General features: G+C 41.9%; 2 protein-coding genes across 2 annotated transcripts in view; one reads left to right on the top strand and one right to left on the bottom strand.

Moving 5' to 3' along the window:
• Positions 1–1816: 1816 nt before the first annotated feature.
• On the bottom strand, positions 1817–10214 carry ZAR1L (zygote arrest 1 like). Its single transcript, XM_017865874.1, has 4 exons — positions 9260–10214; positions 8629–8721; positions 6800–6874; positions 1817–2139 (listed from the first exon to the last, which is right to left on the bottom strand). The coding sequence occupies exons 1-4, from the start codon at positions 10043–10045 to the stop codon at positions 1996–1998; spliced, it is 1098 nt and encodes a 365-aa protein (XP_017721363.1). The 5' UTR covers positions 10046–10214; the 3' UTR covers positions 1817–1995.
• Positions 10215–14454: 4240 nt separating this feature from the next.
• The window catches only part of BRCA2 (BRCA2 DNA repair associated), a gene marked incomplete at its 3' end in the record, with an annotated part of 33821 nt that continues 27473 nt past the window's right edge, over positions 14455–20802 (top strand). The window contains 3 exon segments of the mRNA XM_017865868.1: positions 14455–14491; positions 14494–14520; positions 17070–17318. Of these exon segments, the coding sequence (XP_017721357.1) occupies positions 14455–14491; positions 14494–14520; positions 17070–17318 (313 nt within the window).

The following is a 20802-nucleotide window of genomic DNA, read 5'->3' as shown; positions in this document are numbered from 1 at the left end:
CCCGACCTCCCAGCAGGATTTGACTCAGTTGACTTTCCTTCCTTCTGGAAATACTGTTTCTTCTTCATTTTCATCTCCTCATCCTCTTCCTATCCCTCTTGACCTCACCTTTCATCTAACCTCTAAGTTCCTGCTACTCTAAGTATAGTCTGGGGAACCAGCAGCATTGATGGCATCTGGGAGCTTCCTAGATTTGCAGTCTCAGACCCCAGACCTACTGAATCAGAATCTTCATTTAACAAGCTCACCCAGTGACTCCTGGGATGTTAAGGTTTTAGAATCATTGCTCTAAGTGTTGGTATGCCCCCAGAGCCCTGTGTTGTACTCCCTTTTTTCCTGCTTCTGTGAAACTATATTTTTAAATTTTTTTATTTCCATAGGTTGTTGGAACAGGTGGTGTTTGGTTACATTAGTTAATTAGTGGTGATTTGTGAGATTTTGGTGCAGGTGATTCCATCCAGGCCCATGGTTTTAAAAGCTATTTATCTCCAAATCTATCCCTAACTCTGACTTACCTCCTAAATTCCAGATACGTATACCCAGTAGGCTGCATGACATCTCCATTTGGATGTCTCCAGCACTTCAGACTTATGTTGAAAACAGAAGCCCTTCCCCACATTACTAAATAGCTCCACTAAAATAAGAGGTAAATGTATCGAGCCCTCAAAGTGACAGGCACTAATTATTCTAAGTGATGAACATGCCTCAACTCCTTTAGTTCCTATCTCTTGGTGGTGTGAGGACTATCATCATCTCCATTTTACAGATAGGTAAACTGAGGGATAGAGAGTGACTTGCCCAAAATTATCTCTTAAGTACGGCAGCCAGGATTTGCAGGTAGGTAACCTGACCCCAGAACATGCCTCCTACCTGGTATAGCTCTCAATTCCATTCACCCTGCAGCTCAAAGCACATTAAGAGTCATTGTTTATTTCCTCCATCTTCCACTGCCAGCCCTGCACATTTTCAAACATTATCTTAAACCCATGGATTTCTCTTCCTGTCCCTGGCTACCACCCTTGTCCAAGCCATCAGTTTGCTCATGTGTTCATTAACCTCCCAACCGGTCTCCCTCTAAAGTGAGCTTTTTGAAGTGAGAATGTGTCTGCACTGTTGAAAGCCCCTCATGGGCTGTCATTTGCTTAAACGTGACCTTGAGAACCCTTTGTGATCAGAGCCCTGTCTTCTGCAGCCTCATGCCCCATGTCAGCCCCAGGAGGATCCTATTCCTCAGCCACTCAAGGCCTTTGCTCCTGCTGTTCCCTTAGATCAAAACCATCTTCTCCCAGCTTCCTTCATCCTGCAGGTCTCAATCTCATGTCACCTCTTCCCAGCCACCCTGTCTAAAAGATTACTCCCATAGCTCCGTTTCCTTCATGGCATTTATCCCATTCTGAACTTGAGAAGTATAAATGTAATTGTGAAAGCATGAAGCAAGTCCTACTCTACCTGGTTTAAATCCTGGCACTCTGCTCTGGCCTCTGTGTGCCTCCATCTCCTCAACTATGAAAAGGTACAATAGCTCCTACTTCATATGGCTGCTGTGGTGAGTTATAGCAATGCACGGCACATGCTAAAGGCTGCTTCAGCATTTGCTATAGTTGTGCATACTTGAAGGAAGGACCTTGCCCCTTCATCATCTCTATATATAACACTTAGAACCAGTGCTTAGAACATCCGACTTATACAAATTTGTCAAAAGAATGGCTATTTTCTTCATTAGTTCCCCTTCATATAAGTGACGGTATCTACCATTTCCCAATGCCATATATTGATGTTTTCATACTAGGATCACCAATTAATGTGGCTTCATGGTCTAGTTCACATGCATTTATTTTCTTCTATTCACATTGTACAATTGTTACACAACCTACAAAAAGTACAAAAGCCTAGCCATTTTCCAATGCCAGGTCAGAGCCAAGTTGCAAAAAAGGAATACAGCACAGTCAGTTACAAGAAGAGCTCAGAGGTCCTGTACAAGTCACACTGTACAAGTTACATCACATGTTTAAAGCTGTAAATATTGCCACAGGAGAATCTCTTGTCTTTGCAGCGACCACACAGTTCTTGTCGATGAGGCCTCCTTAGATCAATGTGTCTTTTCTTTTGAGGACAGGAACAATGAGACTTTGAGCAGGTCTTTAGGAAACAAGGAAGAGTTTGGACACGAAATGATTGGTTTAGTGTTTCAAATGTAATCCTCAAATCACAGTACTGCTCCCTATTACCCTATCGCTGGAAACCTTCATCCTCTGAGTCCTACAAGAAGGCCAAGACCAAGTTGTGCAAAATTACTTGTATCACATTAAATGTCAAATATTTTTTCAAGATGATCACAGAAGATATTCAAGAGAATACTGCGGAGCCAATCAAGACAACATAATGTAAAAGAAGAATTTAAGAGTTTTGTAGAATTTCTTCACTCTGTAGATTTTTATATTTGTAGCTGAACCAGTCAAGGCAACATAGTGTAAGAGAAAAAAATTAATCAAGAGTTTTATAGAGTTTCTTCACTATGTAGGTTTTTAGATTTGTAGACAGGTCAGGGTGAGTGGCAGTGGGTAGGAATTAAGTGAACATTTAAAAAAGACTAGAGCAGATGTTCTCAACCAGGGGTGATTTTACTCCATCTCCAACCCCAGTGGGCATTTGGCAATGTCTGAATATATTTTGGGTGGTTAAAACTGGTAGAGAGGGGTATTCTGGAGGGAAGTAATGTTTCTTTCCAGTCGTGTCCAACCTTTACTAGGATCTAAAACAGTGCCTTTTGACCATTATCTCATTTCTGTCTTCCAATAATTAAAACTAATATCCTATGGAAACTGGTACATTACCCTAGTTCCATCCCCCCAACTCTGCCAATCTTTGACATTGATAATCACTGTTCTATTTTCTACATGTCCCATAGCCACACAGAATAAGTCAAGATTTACTTTTTTTATTTTTTATTTATTTATTTATTTATTTATTTATTTATTTCGGAGACGGAGTCTCACTCTGTCTCCCAGTCTGGATGGAGTGCAGTGGTGAGATCTTGGCTCACTGCAACCTTCATCTCCTAGGTTCAAGCAATTGTCCCTGCCTCAGCTTCCTGAGTAGCTGGAATTACAGGCACTCGCCACTAGGCCCAGCTAATTTTTGTATTTTTTAGTAGAGATGGGGTTTCACCATGTTGGCCACGCTGGTCTTGAACTCCTGACCTGAGGTGATCCATCCGCCTTGGCCTCCCAAAGTGCTGGGAATACAGGCGTGAGCCACCATGCCTGGCCAAGATGTACCTTTTTATATTGTGAAAACAGACATTTTTATTATTCTAATTGCAGTCTTAAACATGATTTAATCAAACTGTTCTGTTGAAGAATATGCCTCCTTATAAGAAAATTCTAACAAGTAACACTCACATGGTGTTTACTATGTGCCTAGCACTCTCTTAAGCACTTTATATATATGAATTCATTTAATTCTCACAACATCCTTACAAAGAAAGGCTCAATAAAATAAGGATTTACCCTAAAGGTAGATTTCTGCTTCTGGAAATGGTGGATTAGGTAATTCTAACCAAGTCTCCTGGATGACTACAAACGCTGAGCTAAAAATAACTGTTTGAATTGCTGAGAAATTATCAGAGCATTAGAGATGAAAACCCAGAAATAGGTGAACACTTGATGTCTGGGACTGTTTACTCTCACTATAGATTTTTCACATATGATAGCTAGCACTCAATCAAAAATAACCAGGTACTGTATATGAGGAGACACAACAACATGCTTGAAAGCCAAGAGGAAAGCAATAGACTCACAGGGTATTGAGTTAATGGAGTTCTCTGACACAGATTTTAAAATCACTAAGTGCTAATATGTTCAAGGAAATAAAACTAATATTTCCAGAAGAAAAACTGAAGTTTTCTTCTAAAGAAAAAATATTCTAGAACAGAAAAATACAACAAATAAAATCAATAGTTCAATGGATGTTTTCATCACAGATTTAAAAAGAGCTGAGATGAGAAATACAAATGGAAGATGGTTTAGTAGACAATATTCAGCCTAAAGCAGGAATAGGTAAAAGCATGGAAAATATAGATAAGCACATAAGAGACAGAAAGAAATATGGTGCAAAGGTCTAGTATGAGTAATTGGAAGAAAGAAGGAATAGGAGAAGTAACATTTGAAAAGATAACAGTTGATAATTTCCCAAAAGTACTGAAAATCTTTAAGCTGCAGTTTCAAGAAATATGAAACTCAAGCAGGACAATTACAAAGAAACTACAATAGGCATATCATTGTAAAACTGCTGAAAAACCAAGGCAAAGAGAAGTAAGCAAATTTAAGAAGGGGAAAGAGAAGAGGAGATTACTTCAAAAGACATGCAGTAAGACCTATACTGTTTCATAGAAACAATGAAATTCAGATCCTTAAAGGGCAGAAAGAACTATTTCCAACCTAGAAATTCTATGCCCAGTGAAAATATCTCTTAAAAAGGTATCCAGGCCGGGCGCGGTGGCTCAAGCCTGTAATCCCAGCACTTTGGGAGGCCGAGGCGGGCGGATCACGAGGTCAGGACATCGAGACCATCCTGGCTAACACGGTGAAACCCCATCTCTACTAAAAAATACAAAAAACTAGCCGGGCGAGGTGGCAGCGCCTGTAGTCCCAGCTACTCTGGAGGCTGAGGCAGGAGAATGGCATGAACCCGGGAGGCAGAGCTTGCAGTGAGCTGAGATCCGGCCACTGCACTCCAGCCTGGGCGACAGAGCGAGACTCTGTCTCAAAAAAAAAAAAAAAAAAGGTATCCAAGGCTGGGTGTGATGGTTCACGCCTATAATCCCAGCACTTTGGGAGGCCGAGGCAGGTGGATAACCTGAGGTCAGGAGTTCGAGACAAGCCTGGCCAACATGGAGAAACCCCGTCTATACTAAAAAAACAAAAATTAGCCGGGCGTGGTGGCATGCGTCTGTAGTCCCAGCTACTGGGAAGGCTGAGGCAGGAGAATCACTTGAACCCAGGAGTCAGAGGTTGCAGTGAGCCGAGATCATGCCACTCCAGCCTGGGCGATAGAGCAAGACTCTATCTCAAAAAACAAAAAGATATCCGGACAAAATAGAATTTGTCACCTCCAGACCAATACTATAGAAAACGTTAAAGTCCAAGTCAAAGGAAAGTGGCCCTAGAAACAAGAAGATACAAAGAATAACAGAAATAATGTGTAGCTAAAACTAAATGAATATACACAATAATCTTATAAAATTTTAAATATAAGTAAAATAAGTATACAATAATAGCATATAAGTTAGGATGTAGTTAGAGTGTTCTGGAGTCATTGCATTGTCTGTGAAAGGCAAGATTAGGCCGAGTGCAGTGGCTTACGCCTGTAATCCCAGCACTTTGGGAGGCTGAGGCGTGTGGATCATGAGGTCAGGAGTTTGAGACCAGCCTGGCCAACATAGTGAAACCCTGTCTCTACTAAAAATACAAAAATTAGCCAGGCGTGGTGGTGGTGGGCGCCTATAGTCCCAGCTACTTGGGAGGCTGAGGGAGGAGAATCACTTGAACCCAGGAGGCGGAGCTTGTAGTGAACCAAGATTGCACCTGCACCACTGCACTCCAGCCTGGGCGACACGGCAAGATTGTCTCAAAAAAAAAGGCAAGATTAACAATTTAGACTTTGACAAGTGAGATAGTCATGTTTTTTCTATGGTAACCATCAAAAGGACATTAAAAAATGATAGAAAGGAAAATGAAATATTAAAAAAATTCAAGTGAACACAAGAGAGAAGAAAAAGGGGTGGAGTAAAAAGAAAATACATTTAAGCCCAGTTTAATAAGTAGTTATATCGAACATCAGACTGAAAATGTCAGACTAGAAAATCAGAGGATGAATCACTTATAAGCTAGTTTTCAAAATATCATATATTTTATTTATTTATTTATTTTTGAGATGGAGTCTTGCTCCGTCACCTAGGCTGGAGTGCAGTGGCACCATCTTGGCTCACTGCAACCTCCCCTCCCATGTTCAAGCGATTTTTCTGCCTCAGCTTCCTGAGTAGCTGGGACTACAGGTGCCCGCCACCAGGCCCGGCTAATTTTTGTATTTTTAGTAGAGACAGGGTTTCATCATATTGGCAAGGCTGGTCTCAAACTCCTGACCTCGTGATCCGCCCACCTTGGCCTCCCAAAGTGCTGGGATTACAGGCGTGAGCCACCACGCCCGGCCCATTTATTTCTACTAATTATAGAAAAAGAAGAAATATTGTTAACTAAGGACTTAGATTTAAAAACATATTGATTACAAAAAGCAAGTTAAGGATCTCATCCAATTCTGTGAATTTCTAAACATTGGAGACACCATAGAATCCAGTCAGAGCTCTGATACTATCCATCTAAACTTGGGAAAGTTATTTTTGAACTTAGCTTTCAGACCTATAAAATGGAAATAACATCTCCCACAAAGATTAGATGACAGGAGGTAATGCATGTAAAGCACTATCTCAAAATGTGGCATGTAGTAAACAATTAATTGCAGTTACCTTTTACATTACTACATTCTAACTATGCCCAGGGTGTCAGAGGACACACACACATACCCCATAAGGCAACTTGAAATAGTGAATCTTCCCCTCTTTCCCTTCCAAAAAGATGCAAACTAGAATTTATGCTTCCATTTTTCTAAAATATAACATTTCAAACATACAGAACACTCCTATACCAATATCCAGCTATATCAAATCCTAACATTTTGTCACACAGGCTTCATTTTAGGAATGAAACATTATAGACACAATGGAAGCATTTCATATGCTCACCTGACATTGGATTGCTTCTACTCGATAAGGATTAAAACTCTTTTGGCATTTACAACAGAGTTGTTTGAAATAAACCTAAAGAGAAATATGTTTTTTTCAAAATACAAGCTTTTATACATACCCACACCCTGCAGAGGCTCCCAGTTCTTAATTTAAGTAATCCATTCCCTTGCCTTGTATCTTGCTTTTACCAACCTCTACCCTTGAGGTTTCAAGGTATACTAGTTCTTACTAATCACTTTTTCTTTGAATCTAATTTTCCTTACCCATAAAATTGGAATAATAACCTCCGCCTCCTGGGTTCAAGCGATTCTCCTGCCTTACCCACCCGAGTAGCTGGGATTACAGGTGCCCGCCACCACACCTGGCTAATTTATTGTATTTTTAGTAGAGACTGGGTTTTGCCATGTTGGCCAGGCTGGTCTCGAACTCCTGGCCTTAAATGATCCACCCACTTCGGCCTCTCAAAGTGTTGGGATTACAAGCCTGAGCCACCGCACCCAACTGGAATACCATTATTAATACTTACTTTTTCCATAGTTCTGAAAACTCCCTAATAATGTACACCAAGTACCACGGTAGATACTCAATGGGAAGTGGCCGTCATACTTTTTGTCCTTGTCTTTTAGCTGTTACATGTTTCATTTTTCAGTATTTTCTGGCTTAAACTTTAAATTACTTGTGGTTACCTATCAATACCACCTGCTTTCAAGGTTTTGTGCAATTTCCTGTGCACATTTTCTCCCTTCCTTGCTTGGTGAACTCTTCCTCCTATTTATTCTTTAAAATCCTGCTTGGACATCAAGCTGTCTTCCCTCAGACAGGGCTAATCCCCTCCTTCCTGTGCTATCTCTCTGTACTGCTTCCATATGAAGGATGCTACTGCACGTATTGCCAAATTACATTTTGTTTCCATCACTCCTATCAAAATAAATTCCTTGAGAACGAGTTCTATGTTTTGTTCTTTGTATCCTAGTGCCTTGGAATGTTTGAATTAAACTCGTTTTTCTTCTGGCAAGAGAAGGAAGTAAATTCAACTTCAGTTTTAAAAATCTGTTCCCTCTCCAGGTCTCTAGTAAACAGCTAGTGTGAGAAGTCAGGTTTTCATCCGGAACTCAAGGCCTCTTTGCCCTCTCTCTCCACAGTCCTTTGGCCAGTAAGGCAATTTCTAAACATGCGATAGCACAGGGCGTTCACACTCAAATGCAATAACATCGGGCCATGTAGACTGTTGCAAAACGACGTGCACAGGGCAAGGAAAAGAAGAGGAGGCCTTAGGGGCAGCCTGCTGTTCTCAGTCTCAAACAAGGGTCTCTAATGACCAGAGCCTACGGGATTCATGAAGATAAAGAAATGCAGAATTTAATGTGAAGTCTTTTCCAATCCTAATATGTTGGCAATTAGGAAGGAGGCAAAGGAAACCTTAGGCGTAGCCTAAGTCTCTCACAGGGAAATCTTTACAGTAAGTTTTTTCACTTATTGCTCCACCTTGTGGACAAACAGTGGAAATTTCCTAGCGCTAAGGCCCAGACCTATTCCAAGCATACCAACTAAAAAACGGTTACAAAAACTTCCAGTGTACACAAGGACAAAAGCTCATCTAAGTAACCTGACATTTTGTCAACTATAACGCCAGCGTATGGTTCGGAAACTCAGGTCCGATTCAGTTCCATTCGTTCACTGAGCACTTCCGGTACACCTGGCACCGGGGATGCCACCAAGATCAAGACAAGTCTGTGACAGTCATGCTTCCTCAGGAATCAGATTCTTCCTCGCTTAACATCTGTGCCCACCCCATCCTTCTCTCACCTCCTACTCATTTTACTTACCTTGTTCGTTCCAGAAATGCACCACACGTAAGCACTCTCCCACCTGGTCTTACAATCTTTACAGTGAAAATAGCCATATTTTGGTTCCAAAAACTGAAAGTAAAGAAGAAAAGTACTTTACCATCATACAAGGGGAAAAAAGCCAGATCCTTCTTTATGACTTTGTATAAGAAAAAAAAATGACTTCTTTAACCTCACTTATATCTATTCTCAAGACTACTGCATTAATTCAGTTGCTCATCTCTCATAAAGATTACTCTGGGATTCTTTTTGCTGCCGTCTTTGGTACTTTTCCAATCCATTTTCCACAATGCTACCGGCACAATCTTCCCAAAACGAAAGTCTGATTTCAAATATCACAGACTCGAAGCCCTTCTTCGTCTCCAAATTCCCCAGTAGCAGTAGTTGCCAGACTGTTGGTTTTCACAGGCTTAGTTGGGTTGGCACCTATTTTACCCAAAACTTACCAAACATACAGGCCACGTGAAATGCATATTTTCAGAGCTCCCTCTCCTTCAACAAGTACATGGAAGAAGAGAGAGAAGATTTTGCTCTTATTGCCCCCATAGATGGAAAAGGAGGGAGAGGATGGGGCAGGTCGAGGACTAAGAAGAGGGAAGAGAGGATCCACCTGGAAGTTGGGCCTCCGGAGACGTTCGGTGGCGGCGTCTCCAGGCACCTGCTTGCTCTTCGTTTCCTGAGGGGACAGGGCGTCTTTCTCTCCGGATTCCTCCGGCTGCCTAGGTTCCTCCTGCCTGTCAGCTTCTGACCTCGGTGGTGATGGCTGCGGCTGGCTGGCCTCCTCAGGGCCCGGGAGCGCCTTGCTCTCCGCGTGGTCCCCATCTCTCCGCAGGCGGATCAAGCTCCTGCGGCCGGTGCCGGGCGAAGTGACCCCGCAAGCTGGCAGAGACCCCCGGGGGTCTCTGCCGTCCCAGGGGGAGCAGCTGCTGAGGGTGCGAGGCCCCAGCGAGCACTGCACAGCCTTGTCCACCCGCGGGCTCACCTGCACGCCCACCTCCTTGGTGTTGGGCTTGCACAGCCGAGGGCTCAGGCTGGGGTTCATCTGGGAGAGAATGGCCTTAAGCTGTGCCCTCTTGTAAGGGTCCATGCAGTAGTCAGGGGCGTTCGCGGGCACCAGCAGCCCTGGCCTGGCCAGAAAAGTGGGGGGACCCATATTTTGCCTCCAGTCGGGCTGTTTGTGCCCTGAGAGTCCAGGCTGGCCCAAAGGCACTGTGTTCCCATAACCCTGGTACAAGCCATAGGGAACACGGACAAAGCGCTCCATCCGCTCAGCAGGTGCTAAGGCGCAGCCTAATACCCTAGCCAGTTTGTTTGTGTCCTTATTTTGCCTTCCTCCTTCATCCGCCCCTTCTTTCTCCTGATTAGGTTGGTTCAGATTCATTCCTGGCTTCTCCATTTATTTCAGATTCTAATGGGAGCTGCCGCCTATTACCCTGATTGAAGAAGAGAAGCTCTAGCTACAGATGTCTAATTGCCACCTGATTCCTACCTAATTGCTTTTCCCTACCTCTTCAATTCACTGCTCAGGGAATCTTTTTTTCAAAGCTGTTTTTCATTTCCAGCTTATTCACACATTTGCTTTAATTAATGATTAATTCATATATTCCTGTAGTGACCATTCTAAAGATCCTTTGTAAGGTAATGTGGTAATGTTAGGTAATATTTTAAGGTATAGCCATTATGGACAACAGTATGGAGGTTCCCTTAAAAAAGTGAATAGAAGTACCAGATAATCCAGTAATCCCACCACTGGGTATTTACCCAAAGGAAACGGAAACAATATCCTGAAGAGATATCTTCACTTCCTTGTTCATTGTAGCATTACCCACATTAGCCAAGTTATGGAAACAACCGAAATGTCTGTTAACAGATGAACGGATAGAGAAATTGTGGCACGTATTTATACAATGGAATATTATTCAGTCTTAAAACAGGAGATCCTGGCCGGGCGCAGTGGCTCTCACCTGTAATCCCAGCAGCTTAGGAGGCCAAGGCAGGTGGATTCACCCGAGGTCAGGAGTTCGAGACTAACCTGGCGAACATGGTGAAACCCTGCCTCTAATAAAAATACGAAAATCAGCCGGGTGTGGTGGCACGCTCCTGTAATCCCAGCTACTCGGGAGGTTGAGGCTGGAGAATCGCCTGAACCCGGGAGGCGAAGGTTGCAGTGAGCTGAGATCACGCCACTGCTCTCCAGTCTGGACAACAGAGAGAGCAAGACTCCATCTCAAAAAACAAACAAACAAACAAACAAAAACAGGAGATACTGCCATTTGCAACAACATGGGTGAAACTGGGGGACATTATGCTAAGTGAAATAAGCCAGATAGAAAACTACTGCATAAACTCACTGATATGTGGAATCTGAAAAAGTCAAATACATAGAAGCAGAAAGTAGAATGGTGGTTACCAGGGACAGGAAGTTGGGAGGGATGGAGAGAGACTGGTCAGAGCCTAAAATGTTACAGTTAGGTAGAATGAATGAGTCTAGAGATCTAATTTACAGCGTAATGACTATGGTACTGTATTTTATACTGGAAATTTTCAAAGAGAGATTTCAGGTCCTCTCACCGCACACAAAAGAAAGGTAATTATGTGAAGAGATGGATATGTTAATTGCTTGACTGTAGTAATCATCTCACTATGAACATATATCAAAATATCATGTCATGCACATTAAATACATACAATTTTAGGGAACAATGGTTTTGGGGTTTTGTTTGCTTGTTTGAAATGGAGTCTCCTCGCTCTGTCTCCCAGGCGGGAGTGCGGTGACATGATCTCGGCTCACTGCAACCTCCACCTCCTGGGTTCAAGCGATTCTCCCATCTCAGCCTCCCGAGCAGCTGGGATTACAGGCACATGCCACCACACCCAGTGAATTTTTGTATTTTTAGTAGAGACGGGGTTTCACCATGTTGGCCAGGTTGGTCTCGAACTCCTGACCTCAGGTGATCTGTCCACCTCAGCCTCCCAAAGTGCTGTGATTACAGGCGTGAGCCACCATGCCCAGCCGGAAATAAGTTTTTAATAAAAATTAAAGCATATTGTAAATTGAATACAAATAGTACATTGAGCAGCTGCACTAGAAGAGAATAAGTAAGAAAGTCTATTATGGTAGAGCTAATGAGTGGCAAGTCCCCGGTACAAAGAGAACAAGAAACATAAATGTATAGGGGGGTGTATATAATGAGAGAAAATGTATTTCTGAGAGTTGTGTGAAATGCCACGGGTTCTCACTAGTCCAATCCTAGTGAGACACCCCTCCCCCCCAAAAAGGGGACAAAGCAAATTGTTCTGATTTATAGGGTGAATAAATCACAGATTAGTTAAGTGTATGAAGTCAAACAGACTAGAATTCAAACCTGGGCCTTACTACCAGGCACATTACTTAACTACTTGATTCAGCATCCTCATCTGACAATACTGACCGATTTATAGGATTACTGTAAGATTAAACATGGTATTGCTTGAAAACCCAAAGCAGAATGCCTAACTCATAAAATGTTCAGTAAGTGGTAGCTGTTATTAGTAAGGATCACAGACGTATTTCTTTGCGAATTAGACTTAGAGCAAAAGCTTTAGAATCTATCTGCATTAGTAAGGCCTCCTGCTACAGCTAAGGATTACTGATTATCAAACTAAAATGGTCCTTAAGGAACCAAGTGGAGCCCATCCCTTTTCTAATCCAAGGTTGCTTCTGCTTACCGCTCAAGCACCTTCTGGAAGCAGCAAGGCCCCCATAGGAGTAACTCTCACTTACTGAATCCACTTGAAGGCTTTGTAGGTCTTACAACAAACCCTATTCAGCCTTGTATTAGGCATGTTACAGAACCAACAAATTCAGATATCAAGTCAGGTCTTCCAATTCAGCCTGCGAGGAAGACAGGTGATCCGAATCCTAAGAATGAAAAAGATGGGTCGGGCACAGTGGCTCACGCCTGTAATCACAGCGGTTTGGGAGGCCGAGGCAGGCGGATCACCTGAGATCAGGAGTTCGAGACCAGCCTGACCAACATGGAGAAACCCAGTCTCTACTAAAAATACAGAATTAGCCGGGCATGGTGGCGCATGCCTGTAGTCCCAGCTGCTCGGGAGGCTGAGTCAGGAGAATCGCTTGATCCCGAGAGGCGGAAGTTGCGGTGAGCCGAGATCGCGCCATTGCACTCCAGCCTGAGCAGCAAGAGCGAAACTCCGTCTCGAAAAAAAAAAAAAGGAATGCAAAAGATACTACCAAGGCCTGCGGAGCGAGGTACCTAACACTTCATGAGCGAGTTAAGATGGGTTTCACAATTTTTCAAGCAAGGAAACGGGCTCGGAGGTCTTGAACACCTGCTACCCAATAGCAGCACAGCTACTGGAACTAAAATCCTCTGATTTCAAATAACAGCCCCGCCCACTACCACGAGGTGAAGTCATCCACAACCACACACCGACCACTCTAAGCTTTTGTAAGATCGGCTCGCTTTAGGGAACAGGTCTTGAGAGAACATCTCTTTTAAGGTCAGAACAAAGGTCTTTCAAAGGTCCCAGGTCGTGTGCCGAAGGCGCCCACCCAAACATGACCTAGAGCAAAAAGAAAGGGATGGGGTACTTGGAGTAGGCATAGGGGCGGCCCCTCCAAGCAGGGTGGTCTGGGACTCTTAAGTGTCAGCGAGAAGAGAACACACACTCCAGCTCCCGCTTTATTCGGTCCGATACTGACGGTTGTGATGCCTGACAAGGAATTAACTTTCGCGAGACTGAGAAACACCCGCGCGCCCCGGCCAGGCCTGACTTCCGGGCGGTGCGTGTGCTGCGTGCCGCGTCACGGCGTCACGTGGCCAGCGCGGGCTTGTGGCGCGAGCTTCTGAAACCAGGCGGCAGAGGTGGAACTGCTGTGGCGCTGCTGCGCCTCGGGTCTCTTTTGCGGCGGTGGGTCGCCGCCAGGAGAAGCCTGAGCGGACAGATTTGTGACCGGCGCGGTTTTTGTCAGTCTACTCCGGCCAAAAAAGAGCTGCATCTCTGGAGCGGGTTAGTGGTGGTGGGGGGGGTGGAGGCGGGCGCGTCTTCCGCAGTCCCAGTCCAGCGTGGCGGGAGAGCGCCTCACGCCCCGGGTCGCAGCCGCGGCCTCTTGCCCTTTTGTCTCTGCCAACCCCCCCCATGCCTGAGGGAAAGGTCCTTGTCCCGAAGGCAAGTTTTCGCCAAATTCGAGCCCCGCCCCTTCCCTGGGTCTCCATTTCTCGCCTCCAGCCCGGCCTTTGGGCTCCGCCTTGCGCTCAAAGGCTTACCTCCCTCCCAGCTGTCCCAGATGTCGCCATCTGAAATTTCTTTAATTGGAAACACGATCACTTTAACGGAATATTGCTGTTTGGGGGAAGTGTTTACAGCTGGTGGGCACCCTGCATCTGCCTTACTCAAGCCCCCGGTAATCGCTGTATTCCGAAGACATGCTGACGGGAATTATCAGACGGCGTTGTTCTCTAACAGGAGCCCTCTGTCCCCACCAGCTAGGCGTCACTGCTTAGCGTGATTAAAACTAAATCGTATGAAAATCCTCTTCTCTAGTCGCACTAGCCATGTTTCGAGTGCTTCATGTGGCTAGTGGCATCTGTTTGGACAGCACAACTGTAAAATGTTCCCAACCTCACAGTAAGCTGTTATTGTTCCAGGAGTTGGGACTGAATTAGAATTCAGACAAATTTCCCAGCGCTTCTGATTTTTACCGCGGTCACATATTAAGGAATGCATCCCTGTGTAAGTGCATTTTGGTCTTCTGTTTTGCAGACTTATTTACCAAGCGTTGGAGGAATATTGTAGGTAAAAATGTCTGTTGGATCCAAAGAGAGGCCAACATTTTTTGAAATTTTAAGACATGCTGCAACAAAGCAGGTATTGAAAATTTTTATATAACTTTATAAATTACACCGAGAAATTGTTTTCTAAAAAATGCTTGCTAAAAACCCAATACGTCATAGTTTTGCTTAGAACCATAAACTGTTCCTTATGTATGCATAAATCCAGTTAACAACATAATCATCGTTTGCAGGTCAACCAGATGATAAATATAGAGCCTACAGTGGATAAAGAGGAAACTGGCTCCTTGACTAGCAGTAGGAAGACTTACTAATAAATCAGAAGCATTAATGTGACTTTATGGCAGAAGTTGTCCAAGTTTTTGGTTTCAGTACTCCTTATACTCTTAAAAATGATCTAGGAACCCCGGAGTCCTTTTGTTTATGTAGCTTACCATATTAGAAATGTAAAACTAAGAATTTAGGGCCGGGCACGGTGGCTCATGCCTGTAATCCCAGCACTTTGGGAGGCCGAGGTGGGCAATTCACTTGAGGCCAGGAGTTCAAGACCAGCCTGGCCAACATGGTGAAACCCTGTCTCTACTAAAAATACAAAAAATTTGCTGGGCATGGTGGCCTGTGCCTGTAATCCCAGCTACTCAGGAGGCAGAGGCAGGAGAATCGCTTGAACCCCTGAGGCGGAGGTTGCAGTGAGCCAAGATCGGGCCACTGCACTCCAGCCTGGCCACATAGCGTGACTCTGTTTAAAAAAAAAAAAAAACAAACTAAGAACTGAAAGTTATTAATTTACTTAAAAATAATGAAAGCTAACCCATTGCATGTTATCACAACATTTTAGGAAAATAACTTTTGAAAACAAGTTAGTGGAATAATTTTACGTTTTGCAGTTCTCTTTAATGTCTGGCTAAATAGAGATAGCTGGATTCACTTATCTGAGTCAAATCTGTTATTTTGGTAGAAGTATATGAAAAAAGTTAACCTCACACAGCTAGATAGTTGAAAAAAGGAGTATTTTAATAGTCTTCAGTTACTTGGTATTTTTCCTTGTACTTTGCATAGATTTTTCAAAGATCTAATAGATATACCATAGGTGTTTCCATGGTGCAACATCGTGCGGTGATTATTTGGAAGATAGTGGCATTCTGAATTATACAAAGTTTCCAGATATTAATACATTGCATTAAACAGTATTTTAAAAATGACATTCATTAACATCACCATGGATCTCAGAGAAGTCTTTTAAGATTGGGTGGAAATGAGCCACTGGAAATTCTAATTTTCATTTGAAAGTTCATATTTTGTCATTGGCAGCAAACTCTGATTTCCTTGCAGCAACAAGCTCACTTCATTGATTTGTGAGAAAATGTCTACCAAATTATTTAAGTTGAAATAACTTAGCCGTTCTTTCAAGTAAAAATGACTTTTCATTGAAAAAATTGCTTGTTCAGATCACAGCTCAATACATGAGTGCTTTTCTAGACACTATTGTACTTTAGCATGCAGAAATGCTTTATGTATGCTTCCTATTTTGTCAGATTATTAAAGGAAGTGCTAAAGCATTGAGCTTTAAAATTAATTTTTACTGCTTCATTAGGACATTCTTATGTTGAACTGGCATTATTATTATTTTTTTAATAAGGACACGCAGTGGTAAGGAATATAATGACTACTAGTGTTAGTTTGGTGCCACTGCCGTAACTCATGCAAATATGCCAGCAGTTTTATCCAGCATCATCTTTGCATTGTTGATACAAATGTCAAAATCATGAAAAGGGGAAATGATTCCATAGTGTTATTATGAAAGTAGTTTGGAACTGTAATGGTAGAGGATGGATAGCTCATAATACAAATTTGTCATTTCCCTTTAAGAGAGAATTCCCATGTTATGTGAGAGTCCACATGCTCCTCATCCCTGTAGATTTGCCACATCTTGTGTACTCTTCAGAATTATTTGAATTTTATCTGTGGAATGTATTCTTTTTTTTTTTTCTTTTTTGAGACGGAGTGTTGTTCTGTTGTCCAGGTTGGAATGCAGTGACGTGATCTCGGCTCACTGCAAGCTCCACCTCCTGGGTTCACGCCATTCTCCTGCCTCAGCCTCCCTAGTAGCTGGGACTACAGGTGCCCGCCACCACGCTAGGCTAATTTTTTTTGTAGTTTTAGTAAAGACGGAGTTTCAACATGTTAGCAAGGTTGGTCTCGATCTCCTGACCTCGTGATCTGCCTGCCTTGGCCTCCCAAAGTGTTGGGATTACAGGTGTGAGCCACCGCACCCGGCCGAATTTTATCTGTGGAATGTATTCTTAATGTGAATAGTTTTTGATTCCGAACCGTGAATAAGAAAATAAATAAAATTTAATTAAATGAAAATAAAAGCTAATATATACAGCTTTTAATAATATAGTTAAATGCCATCTTGTCACTTTTGTGAACTCTTGTTACACCTTTCTATAGATTCGCAAGAGAATGGATTAATGATCTTGTTTAATTAATATGCCTTAACAAAAGTAGTCCATAGTCAAGATCTTAAGCATTTTTTTCCTTATTACGATCTTTAACTGTTCTGGGTCATAAATTTGTCTGTCACTGGTTAAAACTAAGGTGGGATTTTTTTTTTTTTAATAGATTTAGGACCAGTAAGTCTTAATTGGTTTGAAGAACTTTCTTCAGAAGCTGCACCCTATAATTCTGAACCTGCAGAAGACTCTGAACATAAAAACAACAATTATGAACCAAACCTATTTAAAACTCCACAAAGGAAACCCTCTTATAATCAGCTGGCTTCAACTCCAATAATATTCAAAGAGCAAGGGCTGACTCTGCCACTGTACCAATCTCCTGTAAAAGAATTAGATACATTCAGATTAGACTTAGGTAAGTAATGCGATATGGTAGACTGGGGAGAACTATAGCAGGCAAACCTGTGTTAAAATCTTAGCTCATTCATTAATTGTATCATGCTGGGTAAATCAATCTCTCTGGCCTCACTTTCCTCACTCGAAAAATGGAGACGATGAAAATAATGTCTCATAGGTTTGGATTAAATTAAATAATGTAGGTACTTAGTAAATGTTCTTTTTCATCCCTCCTTTGATAAGTTTGCCAACTGAGATTTGCTGAATTACGTCTTTCTTATGTCAAAAAAACCTAGGACTTGTTTTGCTGTTAATTAAACTATATTTCTTCAAGCTATCAGAGAGGACAGAGATTATTTTACCAATATACTGTAAGTATCAGGAGTTTCCCTGGCGTAGGTGCTACATGTTTCTAAGCAATTATGTGATAAGATTATACATTCAGTCATTCAAATAATTATTACCTACTTGACATAAGTAATGAGCTTTCCCTTTTCTTCAGAGTATTAATCTGTAGTAAGGGGAATAAAGAGTACACAGATAAAGTATAGTGTAAGGTTGAATGTAGTATGTGCCGAGAGAAAAATATAAAAAAGTATAATGATAGTTGAGAAGAAAAAACAAATAGTATTGGGCAGAGTTAGGCAATTATTCCTTTGAGCTGAACCTTGAAGGATAGGTGAGATTAAGAAATTTGAAGATGTGGTAGAGTGATAATGTTCTGGGCAGAGGGAACAACATAAGGAAGAATATGTAGTTTGTTCAGGAAATAGCAGTAATTTAGGTTGGCTTTGGTGGTTTTGTGTCTGAAAGAGACCAATAGACAAGGCAAAAAGGCAGACTAAAGACAGGCATTGAATGCCAAGCTAAAGAAATTGAATTTATTTGGTTGGTTGTTGAGCAGAGAAATCACATGCAAATTTGATCATGCTACTTATTGTGTCAAACCTTTGATCACCTCCCTTTGTCCTTATAGCAAAATCTAAACTTGATATGACTTTCAAGTTCCTTTGTGATCAGGCCCCTGATTTACACTCTTGGCTCAGCTTGCCATATTCATCCCCTCACCTATCTTCATTTACCATTCATTCCTACTGAATTTCTTTTCGTTTTCAAAACCACCATGCTCTCTGGCTCTTTATACATATTGTTACCTCTACCCACAATTTACTTTCTTCTTCCCTATTTTTTGTCTAGCTAATTTGCGTGCTCATCTTTCCGATTTTGGCTTATTTCTGCTTCTGAGAAATACTTCCTGTCTGCTCTCATTGAGCTTCTAGTGAAGGAGACATACATAAGCAATGCTTTGAAAGAAATTCATGGCAATAGGGAGTGCATATACAAAGAGAATATAGGTAATGGGCAAATATTTTCATGTATGTTATTGGATACCAAATGGTATACATAGGATTCAGTAAACATTTGCAGAGTATTAGTATTATTTGCTTTAGAAAGCCTAATGATAAAACAGCAGTCTTTGGAGATAACATTTTTCAAAATGTCATGCCTGTGCCATTAGAATCTTCTAGAGTGCTCGTTGAAAGGGCAGATTCCAGGCCCCACTCTGAATCTCTTGATTTATGATTTCTGGAAATGATGCCCATGAGTCTACATTTTAAAATACCTGAATGATCCATATAGAAAAGAAAGGCTGGAGGTAGGAAGATCAATTAGGGGATGTGTAAGGTCTAGGTGATAGAGACAAGTGTCTGAATTACAGTAATAACAGTGAACATAGATGTGGGAGATAAAAAACTATGGGACTCGGCCGGGTGCGGTGGCTCACGCCTGTAATCCCAGCACTTTGGGAGGCCGAGGCAGGCGGATCACGAGGTCAGGAGATCAAGACCATCCTGGCTAACAGGATGAAACCCCGTCTCTACTAAAAATACAAAAAATTAGCCTGGTGTGGTGGTGGGCGCCTGTAGTCCCAGCTACTCGGGAGGCTGAGGCAGGAGAATGACGTGAACCCAGGAGGCGGAGCTTGCAGTGAGCCAAGATCACGCCATTGCGCTCCAGCCTGGGCGACAGAGCGAGACTCCGTTTAAAAAAAAAAAAACCCAACCCAAATGTCCATCTGTGACAGACTGGATTAAGAAAATGTGGCACATATACACCATGGAATATTATGCAGCCATAAAAAAGGATGAGTTTGCGTCCTTTGTAGGGACATGGATGCAGCTGGAAACCATTCTTAGCAAACTATCACAAGAACAGAAAACCAAACACCGCATGTTCTCACTCATAGGTGGGAACTGAACAATGAGATCACTTGGACTGGGGAAGGGGAACATCACACACCGGGGCCTATCATGGGGAGGGGGGAGGGATTGCATTGGGAGTTATACCTGATATAAATGACGAATTGATGGGTGCTGACGAGTTGATGGGTGCAGCACACCAACATGGCACAAGTACACATATGTAACAAACCTGCACGTTATGCACATGTACCCTAGAACTTAAAGTATAATAAAAAAAAAAAGTGAGATCCTGCAAAAAAATAAATAAATAAATTCGGAGAACACTGTGTAGAAACAAAATAAAAAGTTTGTATAGGTTTCTATATGAAGGAATTTTGTAACTTACATTAGTCGGTAATAAAAATATCCAGGAGAGAAAAAAAAAAAAACACCCAACACTGGGTAATTTCTAAAGAAAAAAACAAAAACAAAAAACAAAACTATAGGACTCTACAGTAGTCTAGATATGGAGGATTCAAAAAAAGGAACAAATGACAGGGCAAAGCATAGTTAGAACACAGTAGTAACAGTCATAGAAATGGATAAGGGAGTCATCCATTCAGCAAATACTTACTGCTTACTTGTGCCTGGCAACCTGCTCGGCATTAAGGATACAAATTGTGAGTAAGATCTCCTTTGACCTCTAAGTACTCAGTCTTGTAAGCATGTCTTGTAAACACATCTAAGTACTCAGTCTTGTAAGCACATCTTGGTTGCCTCCATAAAAATAAATATACTAGTGTGATATAAGAGCATGTACTAAGTGCATGAAAAGTGAGCAGCCATCTCTCTAGTTGGTCGGAAAAGCTCCATGAAGCAGTTTTGCTGAATCTTGAAAGATATACCTAAGGTCAAATGGCTAATTTTTTAATCATAACCTGCTAGAATTGATCTATAACCAAGGAAGGTAGTAAAGAATTAATAAGGCCACTCTCAACTCACTGCAAAGGAGTTAACTCTTTGAAGGCTATAATACATAAATCTGCTGACTAGTCTCTTGAGACCTTTTGCTTTTAAATTTACTTTAGATTCAGTATTGAAAAGTAAGAGTAATGGACTTAAACTGTGCTTTTCAACCGGCTTTGTTCAGTTCTGACGTGTAATGTATTATTTTTTAAAAAATTATTCCTGAAGTTCTATGAGGAATTATGCTGTTTCTGCCTCTCAGCAGCCCTTAGTTTTGCATTAAATCATATGCATTTCTCTTTTTTTATTTTTATTTTTTTATTTTTATTTATTTATTTTTTATTGTATTTTTTA

This window comes from Rhinopithecus bieti, unplaced genomic scaffold, assembly GCF_001698545.2.
Source record: "Rhinopithecus bieti isolate Rb0 unplaced genomic scaffold, ASM169854v2 scaffold_81659, whole genome shotgun sequence".
NCBI classification, from domain to species: Eukaryota; Metazoa; Chordata; class Mammalia; order Primates; family Cercopithecidae; genus Rhinopithecus; species Rhinopithecus bieti.
This window is presented reverse-complemented; position numbering and strand designations above follow the sequence as displayed.

What these genes read in the sequence shown, in the direction of transcription:
- ZAR1L (XM_017865874.1), bottom strand. Translation starts at nt 10,045, where the DNA reads ATGGAGAAGCCAGGAATGAATCTGAACCAACCTAATCAGGAGAAAGAA. An exon ending in TCCGGAGGCCCAACTTCCAG is followed by an intron (nt 8,722 to 9,259) that starts GTGGATCCTCTC and finishes CTTTACTTTCAG; the next exon opens with TTTTTGGAACCAAAATATGG. An exon ending in TAGAAGCAATCCAATGTCAG is followed by an intron (nt 2,140 to 6,799) that starts GTGAGCATATGA and finishes TGTTTCCTAAAG; the next exon opens with ACCTGCTCAAAGTCTCATTG.